Source organism: Periplaneta americana, chromosome 9, assembly GCF_040183065.1.
Source record: "Periplaneta americana isolate PAMFEO1 chromosome 9, P.americana_PAMFEO1_priV1, whole genome shotgun sequence".
NCBI lineage: Eukaryota > Metazoa > Arthropoda > Insecta > Blattodea > Blattidae > Periplaneta > Periplaneta americana.
In genome coordinates this window covers 174,785,280-174,801,964 of record NC_091125.1, presented here as the reverse complement: position 1 = coordinate 174,801,964, position 16,685 = coordinate 174,785,280, and the positions used below count along the sequence as shown (strand labels likewise).

Genomic DNA, 16,685 nt, shown 5'->3' with positions numbered 1-16,685 from the left:
TCTTTACAATAGGTAATGGAGCAGATACAGTGTATTCTGTCTCATAAAATTTCTGAATAAAATATTGTTTTCTTGGTTCAAGTAGTGCTTTATGTTATGCCTATACAGAATCAATTACAATTATCATTAAATTTTCTCCGTATTTTATTTAATAAACATATCCAAAATGTGGTGAGTTATCTTTAAAATGAAAATAGAATTTACATCTGTTCGAGAATTATTGCAGCTGGTTGACTGTTTCCCTCTGTCGAGAGGAAAGAGCGTTAGAAGCAACTGCTGAAAAGCAAGACAGTAGCTTAATTCAGATCGCGCATGCCTGGAGATACATACAGTAACAAGATCTGTAACAATGCTTTCGATAATAATTGTAAGTTACTTTTATTCATTGTTTCATGAGTACTAACGGCGAATTAGCATCTTAATGCTGAGATTGACTGTGTTTTGAAAATTGTTAATGTTTTTGTTTCAGGTAATTTTTTTAAATTCTTAGAGGAATTCCACGAGATTTAAAAATTGAATACACAAAAATGTTGGTCTTATGTTGTGCCATGTACACAGTCGAATGTTTAAGAAAATATGTCAAGTAAAACCAAGTTACAAGCTCCTGAACTTGCCTGACACCAAATTCAAAGTTTGTCCATTTTTAAAGAATCTCTCTTGTCGTTGTAACAGGGTTTCAATTAAATATGTCTTGAACAGAGTCATCCGTTTTCACCATTCAGTTAAAAGTAATGAGAATTTATCTTTTTTGAATATTAGTTTTATAAAAAAAATTACATATTAATGGCAAATGTTCCTATTGTAAAATTTATTCATGTTCTGGTTCTCTGTAACAGATTTATTGCTGTCATTTATTTTGATATCAATAATGAAAATCATGATCATGTTTTTGCTATTTAAACAATGCTGTAAATATAAGGAATTCTTAAAAATGTTCTTTGCTATCCTTTCTCTGTGTGCAGAAGTTGCTTACATTATTGTATGGCAGAGCTTCAGTAGCAGTTCAGTTATAAATTTAAATTGCTACAGAATGAGAGAGTAGTGAGCATTAAAATTACCTTTGAAATTAAATTGCTGGTTCTGTGAAGATTCTTGTACATATAATTTTGAATGAAGTGAAAGATATTATGTAGAAAATTTTCAGTAAACCAAAAACTATGACCATAATTTTTTAAGCTGTAGATGGTAATACAGAGTGTAACAAAACTCAATACCCAAACTTCTAGGAATAATAGAAGAGATCAAAACTTTTTTTTTTGTTAAATGACCATGGATCTGAAACTAATTATTGAATGACAAAACCAGGAACAGTACTATACTGTACAGAATAAACATACTACAGTTGTAACGTTACTTATGACACCCATGCTTCAAAACCATTTAAAAAACTGTTCAAAAGTGCGGTGTCCTGTTTCAATACAAACTCTGCAATGACGTATCATTGTCTATCGTACATGTTGAAAGACTCCAGGCATGTGCTGTAGAGTGTCAGCAGCTGCAAGCACCCGAGCCAGAGCTCGTCCTTGGATCCAATTGGAGTCTGGTACAAAAGGCTCTTCAAGTCAAGTGGGGTGAGGTCAGGAGAACGAGCAGGCCATCCAATGGGCCCACCGCGGCCAATCCACTGCTCACCGAATCTGTGGTTCAAATGTTCTCAGACTTCACGAGAGAAATGAGGAGTTGCACCATCATGTTGAAACCACAATCAAGAGGAACGTCTTGGAGGAAGTGAACTGTTCCATCTCTCTACTTTCAATGAACAGTAACGTACTGCGTGCTCACAGCACAAACATTGCACTCTGACATCACGGCGTGTTTACTGATTAATGTAAATATTGATGGTTTTGAAGCATGAATAACATTACAACTGTAGCCCTTATTCCTTACAGTACAGAAGAGTTTCTGGTTTTGTCATTCAATAATTTTACAGGAAACCAACTCTTAAATCTTAAATCCTTAATAGTTGTTTTCCTGTAAAATTTGAGTGTGGCTTATCACTATGTTGCGTCAGGTCCTTCAGTTAGTTTCAGACCCATGGTCATTTAACAAAAGACGTTTGTTTTGGTCTCTTCTATCATCCCTAGAAGTTTGGATATTGAATTTAGGTACATTCTGTATATTTTTACTTGATAGAGTTTTGAGGAGGGATGTTAATTTGAAATGATAATTATTTTTATACACTTTGGGTGCTTAGTGTTCACTATTTTATTTTTATTATTATTATTATTATTATTATTATTATTATTATTATTATTATTATTATTATTATTATTATTATTATTATTATTTATGTTTTACAGTTTTATTTGCATTTGTCAGATTTCAACTAGTGTAGCAAAATTTTTACGATTACATAAATTTGTGATCGTAAGCAGATTATCTGTTCATCAGGTATTTAGAACCAGATCATTCTTAATTTGCATCTCTTAGCTGTCTTGTGCAAGACACTTCATTTCCGAACTTTTCTTTGCATTGTAGAAGTGCGATTATAGCTTTCATAGCACCGGTGTTGCAAAGAAAGATAAATTCACTGTCTCTGTGTTGGATTTATTTGCTTGGTAGCACTGTTCACTTTGTTCTAGGTGATTCTGGTCAGCTTTCTCCACATTTTAAAGTGCAATATTGCTTCAGCACGTTTCATTTGAATCTGTATTCTTACAAGCACAGCAGTTTGGAGGGCCACTAGCAATAGCGGTGGCTGAGCACAAAGTGTTACTTCTGTAAGAAAGCCATGTTTGTGTGTACATAGCTTACACTGTATTGTACATCGGTTGAAGTGTGAATTCCTCCATCAAGTAAAACAAATGCATTTGAGCCTTTAGATGTATGTACATTTATGGCGTTTATACTAAAAAGGGATCATATTTCATAATTTGAATGCTACATACAATGAATGTGGACATTTTATTGAAAATTCTGTATGATTCAATCGACTTTACGAAGTAAACATCTAGTAGGCCTAATACATTATTGAACATGGAGGAGTTCAAACAGAGTTGCTAGCAGAAACAGCAGACAATCAAAAGACATTTATAACAAGTGAGTGATTTAATTGTTTCGTCTACCCAGATGAAGTAGAAAGTTCTGTAAGAAATCAGTGAGAGCTGATATGATTCTGGACTACATAGTGTGATTCTTACGGATGGACACATGGTTCCTGCACACTGGCTCCAGGCAAGTGATAGTGTGGGATCTGGGACTGTGTCATGCACTCACATGGAGAAGTGGCATAATGTGCATGCATGGAACAAAAGAATAGCTATTATCAGTAGGAAGCGGATTTTTATGTGCTAAAAAATTTAAATATATTTATTTTTTATGTGCTAAAAAGTACGAAAATATTTGCTAAATATAAAAAAAATATATATTTTTTTAATATGACAAAAATAGCTTACTTAGCTTGGAAAAAAAATGTTACTAGGTACTCACCAACCACACTTGAGTACTAGTAGTGCTGTAGTTGGCCGAGAATTGCAGTGAACAACAACAACAACAAAGATCACTTTACACATTTTTTTATATCCACTGTTTTTCCCAAACACATTCTGGAATTTGTCCCTTAGTAATTATTCTGAACCTGGTAGCGAGTCTAGTTTAATTTCCATGGCACGCACCTCCCTGTTTCAGACAACAAGTTTTTGGATGTTTCGAGTTTTTTATGGTGTCACAAAAAAAAACTTAGATTTGCTAATAGGAAAGCCAAATCGTTTTTAAACAACCATCTGTCAGTATATCTTGATGGATATCGATTGACGAAGCCCGATAACAGGCAATCACAACAAAATATATTGCCTTACTTGATAGACATGAGCGAGAGGCGAGAGATTTGTTTAAATTAAATAATGTTCGTACCCTAGCTCTTATCTGTTGTGTTTCACAAACAAAGCGTGGAATGAAATCATCTTCATCAACAATAAACATTCCTAATTATGTGTTGCAAGATCTCTCCTCCTTGTCCATGTTAATTTATTCTCTAATAATAACACTGATATGCTGCCTAGCAGTTCTCAGAACTTGAGGCGATACTATTACGAAAATGGATCACGGATACACCACACAGCACTTAGAAACACGAAGCAACCAAGAATTCTTAAAAAAGATAACGTACTTTTGAGTGATATAATTGATTTAGTTTTAAAATGTTTAAAAGTTCTTGTAAAAAAATTATTTAAGTAAAAAAATTCCAAGATTTATGTGTTTGTAATAGATTTCCTGAAAATATGTATTTACACAATTTATTTGTGAAAATATGTGTTTTTATGTGAAATAAAATTCGGGTTTTAAACTTGAAACTTCATGTTCGGAATTTTGAACTTCGTTAATTGTGTTTTATCATACGCAAAAAGAATATTTAATTACATAGGAATCCGCTCCTTAATTATCAGTAAATAGAATGTAAAAAAAAAATTAATCTGACGTACCAAAATGTTCTCCATTAGTGTGGACACAAGCATTCTAGTGTGAGGCTGTTCATCCTCGGGAATTCTTACAATTTCTCTGCTAATTGAATCTTTCATGTGTTAATAGCGTACGATTTTTTCGACCTTTTTATTCAGTACCGGATTTGTCGTTTTGAATTTATTCACTAATTTGTGAATCACGGAATGCATTGGAATTCATACTCTCTTCCTGCAGATTTGTTCAGTAGTTACACGAAAAACCTTTAATCACAACAAGAATACACGTATATGTTATGAAAAACAAACATACAAACACTGATGAATGCCAAGAATTGCTCAGTGTGCAAAGACGGATTTCGCTAAGATATCAAAATAATAGACACTCACTTGCAGTAATAAATAGAGATGGTAGATTTTCGCAATAACGATAAATGTGAAATGTGCCCAAATGCTGTCAAAATAAGTAATTTTACGTGTAAGAGCATGTTAAGTATATTATAGTTTTTAAATCTGCGATAAAATGCGAAATAAGAGCAAAATTACAATTTATGAGACTTTCTGTGCTACTGTAAAATAAATCAGAATCTATCTAAAGACTGCCCCATACAGATTCTTACACTTTTTAAAATAGTTTGGTCACCCCTCCATGTTAGCTTTTACAGTATGCATAGCACTGGAATATGACCTATTCTTCGTTGTTATCTGTACAGTTATCTCGAGTTTAGAACTGATCTGTTTGGTACTGGTGGTAGAATATTGATCTCTCTAGCCCAGCATTCACTCGCAAACAAATCGTACTGTATGTGGTAGCAGATGATTTTGATTGAGTAATAAGATGGATCAAGAAAAAATTACACAATATCTTCTGGCATGCTTCTTAATATTCACAACTTCACTGCAATTTTGTATGTTCCTCTCTTATTTATTATTTTCAAGAATTTTAAATGTAAATTCTAGAAAATTCACCTGTCAACACATTGATGGCATTGAATTTCTGTCACCAAATCTTCCTTTCCAGAAAGGTGCAAAATGCTAAATTATGATATTAAAAGTATTATGAAATGCTAAATATCAGTTTTGAAGTGCTCAGTTTCTTTATTTTAAGTTGCTAATTTATCATCTCTAATAATAAACTAGCTATCAGTCACCTGCTTGCTGTTATTGCATGGAGCCTCACGTTAGCTGCACATCGTGAAGTTGTGTGAGTGCTTGGTAGGTCACTTGCTGGGAATCGACATGTAGGAACTGCATGTAAAACTGTAAGAATCACACTGTAGAAAGGGAAAAATGTTTATTTTAATGTAATACAATTGTCTGCTGTAAAAGAAATCTCAGAAAGAGGAAGCCTACTCATGCATTATGGTGAAAGTATGTAGTTATTTCAGAAGATTCACTATACAATAGTGTCCATAAAGATCAAATTAAGGTGTATTTAACACTTTGTACTGCAGGGAGGTGCATTATAAAGCATGTCTTGTTTTTTTGTCCCTGCCCAAATGCATTAAGCATCCCCGACTGGGACCAGCTTCCCTCCACATCACTTAATATGCCCTTGTTCGTTCCAAGCTGTTGTACTTGCGTGTGAATTCAGTTGAATTGTGTGCATATGTGAAAAGAGAGAGAAGTGAGAATCTGCGAACTCCTGTAATCAGGTGCAGCACAGTACCATATTTTCAGTAAGCCATATATTGTTTTGTACTAATTTGAGTGCAGTTTAAACAGTTTTGGCAGTGAGCTATACCGTCTTCGAAGAAAGAGTTTTTATTTGTTATGCATGTATTAAAAGTCGCCACCTAAAATTTCATAGAAAATTCTCAGATTCTCCAGTCCGTACTAAGAGGACAGTATACACATTAGTGCGAAATTTAAACCACGGAATATGTCTTAGGTAAAAAAAAAAAAAAAAAAGAGCGAAATAGAAAACTGCATTTTAATTTTAACTGAGGAGAAGTTAGATGACATTGGTACTGGATTTGTGGTTAGACCTAGAAAGTCATTGCGGCATTCAGCACAACAGGTGAGTGTGTCAAACACTTCAGTTCATGATGCAACATAGCTTCTTTCATTAAAACCGTATAACATTTATGTAGTGCACAGACTTGACACCACCAGACTTTGAAGAAAAAATGAGATTTTTTATTTGGTTTCAATAATTTTACTTTTTAACTTTGCTCTAGAATATGCCATTAGGAAAGTTCAAGATAACAGAGAGGGTTTGGAATTGAACGGGTTACATCAGCTGCTTGTCTATGCGGATGATGTGAATATGTTAGGAGAAAATCCACAAACGATTAGGGAAAACACGGGAATTTTACTGGAAGCAAGTAAAGAGATAGATTTCGAACTAAATCCCGGAAAGACAAAGTATATGATTATGTCTCGTTATCAAAACATAGTACTTACTTACTTACTTACTTACTGGCGTTTAAGGAACCCGAAGGTTCATTGCCGCCCTCACATAAGCCCGCCATTGGTCCCTATCCTGAGCTAGATCAATCCAGTGTCTGTCATCATATCCCACCTCCCTCAAATCCATTTTAATATTATCTTCCCATCTACGTTCGGCCTCCCCAAAGGTGATCAAAACATAGTACGAAATGGAAATATAAAAATTAAAACTTTATCTTTTGAAGAGGTGGAAAAGCTCAAATATCTTGGAGCAACAGTAACAAATATAAATGACACTCGGGAGGAAATTAAACACAGAATAAATATGGGAAATGCGTGTTATTATTCGGTTGAGAAGCTTTTATCATCCAGTCTGCTGTCAAAAAAGCTGAAAGTTAGATTTTATAAAACGGTTATATTACCAGCTGTTCTGTATGGTTGTGAAACATGGACTCTCACTTTGAGAAAGGAATAGAGGTTAAGGGTGTTTGAGAATAAGGTGCTTAGGAAAATATTTGGGGCTAAGAGGGATGAAGTTACAGGCGAATGCAAAAAGTTACACAACACAGAACTGCACGCATTGTATTCTTCACCTGACATAATAAGGAACATTAAATCCAGATGTTAGAGATGGGCAGGGCATGTAGCACGTATAGGCGAATCCAAATGCATATAGAGTGTTAGTTGGGAGGCCGGAGGGGAAAAAACCTTTTGGGAGACCGAGACGTAGATGGGAGGATAATATTAAAATGTATTTGAAGGAGGTGGGATATGATGGTATAGACTGAATTAATCTTGTTCAGGATAGGGACTGATGACGGGCTTATGTGAGGATGGCAGGTTCTCTAAAAGCCATTTGTAAGTAGGTTTCAATAATCCGTTCATGACGAGTCTTGCTTTCACCTTGTTGGATAGATTAACAGCCAGATTAGTCGTCAATAGAGTGTTGAAAACCTGCGTCAAACACTTGAAATTCCTCACCGTGACTTAAAAATAAATTGGGGTGTGGTATACGATCAGTCCTCTCAGGATAGTTGGAGCAATTTTATTTTATGATACGACAAACTCAAAAAGAAAGATAGTAAGGTTAATATTGATCCCATATTTTATTGAGCTGAAGAGGAAGAAAGGAATAAGGAGTATTATGCTACTGCACATATGTCGAATCTTTCAGTGACTGCCATTCATGTCTTTCAAATAGCAAGTCGTGGTTTGTGGTTGCCATGATCCTCCGATTTGCTGTGGAAGTTGTGAAGGTCAGGAACATTGTGCAACTTCCATCTCGTATAAGTATGCAGTCAAAGATGTACGTGACACACGAGAGTTGATTGAATATGTCAATAGTTGTGCAACTGTTTGTGTGTAAAATAACTTTATGACAGAGATGAATAGTAATATACGTTACAAGAGCGGTATGTTGACGTTTTCTTGGTCGAGGAAAAGATTGAAAAAGCGAAACGTAGTTGTGCTTTTTTAATTTCCGAGAACATGAAAACAAACATACCGCTCGTGTATCGTACATTATTTTGTGCGAAGATCGTTTATTACATACCTGAAAGACGAATTTCTAATTAGTTGCAATGAAATCTCCATGTTGGTTTCTGTTTAATGACGGCAACTTCGGAAAACCAAAATATCTTTCTTCAACATTGTTGCTATAAAATGTTTCTGTGTTTACTATACTCCAGCAGGCCGTGATATACGTCTGTCTTTTTTTTTCCCCCCCAGTCTATAAATGGGAACTTAAAACAAACGGTAAGGTTATGTAATGATCAGACATCGGATTCTAGGGCAAATGCCTATTTTGTTTCTTTAGGAGAAAAGTAAAAATAATTATTAATATTTGTGTTTCATGGAAATTGAAAGGTATTCAAAGAGTTTTATAGTGCCCTAAAATGCCCTAAAACGGTTATTAGAGCCTAATTTGTTAATATTCGCCTAAAATGCCTAACTCACTGTAAAGTTTCGCATTTTACTCTTACTTTTTATAATTTATACATGCATTCACTGCGAAATTTAAGGCATTTAAAAAAGTGGAAAGTTTGCTTCACACCGGCCATGAAACCATTGATAAAGGAAACAAAATGTTTTGAATCTCACGACATTCGCAATAGATTTCACCGAATTTAACATGTTTGGAGGCATAAATGCCGACAAAGAACCAACCTTAGTTTTGAAGCAGGCAACAATCACAACATGTGCTGCTACCGATTCAGAGATATACTATACTATAAAAATGACTGTTTTCGGTCTGAAACCGATTAGCTGTACTGCCCTTCAGAGTGTCATAAAATCACAATTTTTGGAGGAAGAGTGTTTTTGAAATATTTATGAAAAGTCGTAAAACTGCGAATTAGTAGGGTAAACCGTTACAAAATATTTAAAAGAATGGCCCTCCTAGTGTTAACACTACCAGGAAATGCAACAATAAGTGGAACTTTGTATTTTTGTCCAATTGAATCTCAATAACAACGGTTCATTTGAATGCTCGTTAACAGTTTCTCTTTCCCTCACCTTATTTGTGTTGAGAAGTTTTGAGTGGTAGGGCGTTTTCCTGTGAAGTTTAACGCGATAATACCGAAAAATATAAGTGCAAAATCTACATTGATCCGGCAATGGCTAACAGAATATTCAGAATTCACTTATGATGGAAAAATAATATTCTGCAAGATTTGTAGCAAACAGGTATGTAACAATAGTTGAAATATATAAATTCTATTAATTTTAACGAGTAGGCCTATAATATTTATACATTGACTGAGCTATCCTGAGGTATAATTCTTTTTAAGACCACTACACTTTAACCTTTTAAATTCCGATAGTTAAAGTATTTGCAGGTCATTAAAATTTTGATTGTTCGAACCCACTAACTTTGTGATAGAAATACGGCAATACAACAATTAGGATTAGGTGTAAATGTTCAAGTAAGTATTGATGTTTCTATTGTACCTAATTTAAAATTTGCGCCTCTCACATCAGTTTAGGTTGAAAGAAGTTTTTCTTCTTTCAAAATGATTCTCAGTGACAAAAGTCAAAGGTTAACTGTGGAGAATTTAGAAAAAATTCTGGTGGTGTACTGTGCAGATAATTATAATAAAGTCGAGCATGGAACTGAATTTCAATAACTTAAAATGAGTAATCTTGATATCAATAATCATTATTTCATTCGTTTCAATATATTAAATTTGTGCAGCTCTGTTTATAAATATAGTATTCTTTTTTAATGTTTAAACATACTTTTTTGTGCGTATTTTAGTGTATAACTAAAAATTTCAGTGAAAGAAATAAGTATGATACCTTGATATGCCTAAAATGCCTATTTTCATTAAAATAGAGCCTAATTTTACAAATTTTGAGCTTATTTTAGGCGCCTAAAACTGCAATTTTTAGTGCCTAAAAATCCGATGTCTAGTAATGATTTATTTTTCATTTTAATATTTTAACAACATTATTTATATAACATATTGCAGTAATATCATCGTCATCTCGAATCTCGTTGATTTTTTCACGGCTTCCTTAATGTTACTTGTATCAGGAATGCAATAAGTTTCGTGGAGTAGTAGACTTTACTTAATTTTTGCAAATATTTAAAAACAATAATTAACATTGCAATTTAGGTGAAATTGCAGTGGTAAGTTTCCAATTTATAATTATTACTATGTTAAATGTCTCTAAAAATAATATGTTAAAAGCCTAAAGCAGTAAAATGAATGTCGCGCTTAAGCGGTAAGAAGAGGGAAATTGTTATGTGTGTTACGTTGGGAATGCTGAATGTGGTATTTCACATTTATCGCGTATTGGTTCTGTGCGGAAAACAAGCAAATACGCACGATCTCGCACAAAGCTATTTTGCAGCAGAAGTAGACTTGGAAAGTTATTCATGCTTTTATTGTGAATACTGTACCTGATTTTACATGAGCTTGTAAAAGATTTAAAAACTCTAACCTCGCACTTCTCCAGTTGACCTTACAAATATTATACGAACTACTTTAACTACTCACTGTGCAGACCATTCAAACTAGCAATTACAGCAACAAAGGGCTTCGAATTGGAAGGCTGGATTCTTGTAGGCCCCATCAAACTTTTATGTAGATGATGGAACAACTTTAATGTTTGATTGTAAAGTTTTCCTCGATCATTACTCCTCCTAGCAGACACCTTGGGTCATTGTATGGTGTGATAATGCAATATGTATTAAATGGACACGTTCTTGTGGTTGAAGATTTGCCCCTTCCATTGAATGTACCTATACAACCCCCCCGAGGTTGCACTGTGTGTTGTGAGGTTGCCTCTTTCCACGCAGCTCTGTGGCTTTGCATGTTGTTCCTGAAAGCTTGTGCAAGGCTTGGTCATGTTTGTGTTCCTTGGTCTTTCTCTCTTTTCTGTTTTAGACGCTTTTTATGATGGGCGGTTATATCGTTATGGTATTAAGTTTAGTGGCGAGGATCTTAACGAGGCAAGTGACGGTGAAGCTAACGTAGCTTCTGTCTCGTCGCCAGATTGTCAGCAGGAAAGCGAGGACGAAGACTGGGAGGAGCGTGAAGCCTCCAGGACACACTCCGTCAAGTTCACCGATGATCTGGACCAAGACCTCAACAAGGAGGTAGGTTATTCATATTGTAACTTTTAATACAAAACAATAATGTAATTTTATTCTCACAACAATAATCACTTCCTACAATTTAATTTAAACACTTCCGTCAACAATGGGATTTCCACGCCACACAGTAACACAGTATTCGTTATTGCACTCCACAGACGACAGACAATTCACTTGGATTATTGCGAACAACAGTGTACTTCTAATCTCAACTAATGTCCACAAAGCACTATTTACAACACAAAACTGTCAGTTCTCAGTTCACAGTTCGTTTGCCTTGGCTAGTTCTTCTAGCTCAGTCACTAAAGTTCACAGTATATCGAACCCAAGCCTTCTAGAGACAGTCCACTGCATTCGAACTCAGGACTTCCGGGGACAGTCCACTGCACTCGAACTCAAGTCTTCCAACTGCGTTGCTTCCGCTTGGACTCTCGGACAGTTGCGGGCACCCACTCAAATCGAACTCCGGCCTCGAAGCTGGCTTCACTGCTGTACAAGATTGACTGGCTTGCTCACCAAAAACTAGCCATGACTGCAACAACTCCTCAGCTCACTTGCGTCTCTATTTATAACTAGACCATAGTTTCGAGAACTGACGATTTCGAGTGTCTTGGACCTGTTTCCGCACGATTCTGTTCGGGAGGTTTCGTCTCCCCCCCTTCACAGCAAAGCACCCCACAGCTTTGCCCTGGCAGTAGATGCGTGCGCAACTTCATTTGCCGCGCCCAGCCACTGCTGACCTCGCCCTCCTGCCGGTCGCGAGATCGAATCCCGGCTGTCACAATATATTATTTGCACTTGTGATACTCTGTTGTGGAAGTGACCATAGCAGCCTTGTCAAGCTATAGAATTCCATTTGAAGGTTTCCACATGAAAATGTTTGGGAAGTATTCAGAGTTTGGGTTTGAGTATTGAAAAATTGGTGACCTTCAATATTTAATTCTCAGCATTGAATAATTCTGTAATCTTGAAATGTCATAATATGCTCAATATACACTGTTCCTGTAATGGTGTACTATTTTCTGATTTAGTGACACTTTAAAAATAAGACATAACAGCCATTTCTGGATATGCTATGCTGGACATTAGTTTAGTTTTCAGTAAAGCTTGTTTTTATAGAAAATAATGTGTAAATGTTAAATAGGATGAAGCAGAACAAACAAAAGCTGTTTTAAAACATTTAAAGCTAAACTAGATAGTACTGCATCAGACCACACGGGAGTTCAGATGGAAAATTTGAAAGTTTTTGTTAAAATTACTAACCATGTATGCATTTTTTCTTTTTATATTATTACATAATTTTTTGACGTTCACTTTTATTTGAGAGTGTTTACATACTGAATGAAAACTTGCGCATAAATCTGAATACACTCTTCCTAGAGTTATTTCATTTCTGTAAGATTGTCTTTTATATACCTCACATTTTGTGTAGCTATCATTTTACCTCTGGGGACTCTAATATTGTAGGGGAGTAGTGGGTACAGTGAGACACAAAATATTAAGACATATGTATGCAAGTGATAATTCAAGTATTTTAAAAATCAAGTGCAATAGAAATAGACATTAAAACATGGAGTATAATAATACATAAACAAAAATGTTAATAGATAAGGGACATAATATACAATACGTGTTTGTCAAAAAAATGCAAATGTCTCACTGTTCCCATTCAGGAGGGTACAGTGAGACACCACAGTGTCTATTAACAGACATTGAAATGATTTACATTTATTTCAAATGAAAGGAAAACTTGCTGTCTCTTTATCTTGCCATGTTCTGTAGGCTTATTTAGAATCATTTTGATGTCTGACTTCGAAACCATTGAAACATCAGGAACATTTGGAAAAGTGAATTTTTCCTGACATTTCAAGCTTTTGCGAAAAAAATGAAATGAATTTTTGGTGACAACAAAGCTTATAATTATAAGAATTTAATGTAATTCTTTATTATTTTTTAACATTTTCTTAAATTTTGTGAATTTTTTATTTATGAAATCATTAAAACGTAATGTATCCATTATTTTAAGCAACAGTTCCTAAATTGGTTACTAGTATGTTCATTTTTAATGTTAGTTACTGGTAAATGTAATATAATTACAGCTTGTTTTTGCAAATCATTGGTACATGGGAACAGTGAGACGTCTTGGTGTACCCTTCAATGGCATGTCTCACTGTTCCTTTTACGCATAGTTCATTTAAAAATGACGCCATCACTTCAAAATTAAAACAAGAAAGACGAAACTTTGCCGAACACAATCTCAAATACCATAGTATTAGGTAACAAAACACTCATATTTATATCTCATTTGTATATCCAATATAACCTTCATTAAATACAAGCCAAAATTTTACTTCTAGAGTGAAAAATTACGAATTATTTTTTCATCACTCACTTTTATAACTATAATCAAATCGAGTATGAAAATACTGTTACTTTACTCATGCAACATACAACTCCACTGTTACCAACATCTCAACATCAAAATTTACTATCTAATAAAAAATGTCTCACTGTTCTCCCTGTCTCACTGTACCCACTTCTCCCCTATGTGAATTTAAACATACTATTATTACAGTCATTTCGTCAGCCACATGTGTGTTTGTCTAATGCCTACCCACTTCACTTTGCGTGATTCGGGTTCCGCATATACTGCGGATAAATGGCAGGACTGTGACTCATTTTCAAGTTGCACACCACTTTGATGGACCACGTTATGCATGATGTGTAGCTGTAAAGAGTTATGTCTTGTACTAGGATGAGTGTTCGTGTAAGTGTAGTGTAGGGAATGGGTGAGGATGATGATGGAGAAGGGAGAACCAGGTGCGGCATGTAGCCTACTCCTGTTGAATAGCACCAAGGGGTTGCCAGACTTAAGGGGATAGGATGGTATTTTTTTTAACTTTTTTCCTATTTGGTGAAAAATATTAATTTTTCGTATGTAGAGAGCTCATAGCTATGGGAACTCAACCAAATATAAATATTTTGGAAAAAAAAAACTATTTGGGGGCCCAAATTTGAAAAAAAATATATCCAATGCAGGATTGTACTAAAACCGATATATCTAAACTGTTTTTAAAGATAGATTCAAACTTTTTTTTTGCAATGTATTGGCAAAAGCATGTTCTACAAACTGTCTGTAACAGAATTTTGATATTAGTCCCTATGTTTGTAAAATAAACAGTTAAAATTTAATAACAAAATTCTGTTACAGAGAAACGTTTCCTAATAGTCTAAAGAATGTGTGTTCTAAATTTCATGCATGTATCTTTAATAGTTCAGAAATTATATCCATTTTGTCTGGCAATGTAGCAAAAAAAATGAAGTTACTGGAAACCGATAAAAGTGGGCGTGTGATTTAAAAATCCATAGCGCAGGAAGTTTAAAAATGACGTCTCAACATCCGATAAGGGCACAAATACCCACAAAAGTTATGCTATGCATTCCACACATATCAAAGGGTATTTTAAAGAAAAAAAAAATTTTTTTTTTGAAAATTTATTTTACCGGAAACTACAATAAAAGTGGGCGAGTGATTTAAAAATCCATAACGCAGGAAGTTTAAAAATGGCGACTCAACATCCGATAAGGGCACAAATACCCACAAAATGTTATGCTATGCATTCCACATATATCACAGGGTATTTTAAAGATTTTTTTTTTTTTTTTAATTTACTCATTTTTCGCCAAAAAAATACCATCCTCTCCTCTTAACGTCCCCATCCGACGGACGAATCACTATCAACAGTGACATATGCCTTCTCTTCATATGCACGGCGGAGAGATTTGGGATTTAATCCAGGCATATTGGTGCATAATTTAGTGATTAGAAATTGTGCACCACTATCTCTCCTACTCCTGAAAAATTTCTGACCCCGCCGGGAATCGAACCCGGGCCAGCTAGTCTAGAGGCAGACACGTTACCACAGAGCTAACTTGGCGGACTTCGTCAGGCACATTGAGATACTTACTTTGTGATGGTTTGAATTAGTACACTCCCAATGTTGTTGGCTTGTGTATGTTTTAAGAAGACATTCAACTCTCGTTTATTTTTGCGTTTCGTGACAATGAATTATTTATTTTATTTACATAATATTAATCTTAACCATCCTTTGTTTTCCAGACCCCGTTTGTTCGTCAGAACACACCTCATCCGAAGGAACTAAAGGCAAAGGCCCACAAACTGTTTGGCAAAGGAAAAACTGCAGATGGAAAACCCGCCCCTGCAGACCAGACGGTAAGCAACTTGCAACATGCATTGCAGCTTCAGTGATGTTGGCAGTGGTACTTAAATATAGTTTAATTTCAGGAGCCCAGCAAAGTGCAGTTCCAGTCAGAAGAACAGGTCTCTGAACCAGAACCTCCTCCCGGTGACCACAGTTTGCAGACAGAGGAACCTCACAAGGATGCTGATGACACAAAAGAGGTGCTTAATAAACTAACAGCTTTGTAATTGTTACTTGTGTGGTATCATTACCAAATATGGCTTAGAAATTTCAAATGCCTGTTACTTCTTACTCTGTTTGAGAGAAAAATGTTTTAGATGAAAGTTGCAAGTTTCTGAGAAAAAATCATAATGTCAGAAAATTACTTATATTATCAATCTATTTAAAATTCAAAAGTCCAAAGTCATTGCTAAATGCAGCACACCAGACACATTTTATGTGGGCCACTCCTCCCTGTGTGCGTGTGTTGTGGCTGAGCTCCTTAATAAATGATCATCTGCTGCAGAAATATCAATAGTGTAATGGATACTACTATAGTCCTCTTCCTTCATAAGAACAAGTTATTGGACAATTCATTAATATTCTAAGTTATTCATCCTTAACATTTATTTTAGTACATCAAGATGGGCAAGATCTTGCAATACAGCCTTTATGAAGCATTAATTTTACTACAAAACAAGCCGAACCACAGTTTTCTAAGACAATTGGTTGCCGAGAAAATAATTTTTTTGTGAAAAGTAGTAAATTTTTTTCGCTAAAACATTAATACACTAATAGCCTATTTTTTTTTAAATATATTTGAAATAGTAAATATTCGTATAAAAATTGGAGATTTATCTTTCGAAGAGGTGGAAAAATTTAAATATCTTGGAGCAACAGTAACAAATATAAATGACACTCGGGAGGAAATTAAACACAGAGTAAATATGGGAAATGCGTGTTATTATTCGGTTGAGAAGCTTTTGTCATCTAGTCTTCTGTCAAAAAATCTGAGAGTTAGAATTAATAAAACGGTTATATTCCTGGTTGTTATTTATGGTCGTGAAACTTGGACTCTCACTTTGAGAGAGGAAC

At 34.9% G+C, this 16,685-nt stretch overlaps 1 protein-coding gene across 6 annotated transcripts in view; it reads left to right on the top strand.

Moving 5' to 3' along the window:
- Nucleotides 1-16,685, top strand: part of scrib (scribble planar cell polarity protein) — a 308,579-nt gene that overhangs the window by 132,738 nt on the left and 159,156 nt on the right. For 5 of the 6 annotated variants that reach the window (XM_069836397.1, XM_069836396.1, XM_069836398.1 and 2 more), the window contains exons 11-13: nucleotides 11,180-11,391; nucleotides 15,509-15,622; nucleotides 15,695-15,811. In XM_069836397.1, coding sequence (XP_069692498.1) covers nucleotides 11,180-11,391; nucleotides 15,509-15,622; nucleotides 15,695-15,811 — 443 coding nt within the window. The remainder of the gene's footprint in view (nucleotides 1-11,179; nucleotides 11,392-15,508; nucleotides 15,623-15,694; nucleotides 15,812-16,685) is intronic. The other variant, XM_069836394.1, reaches the window with a different exon arrangement.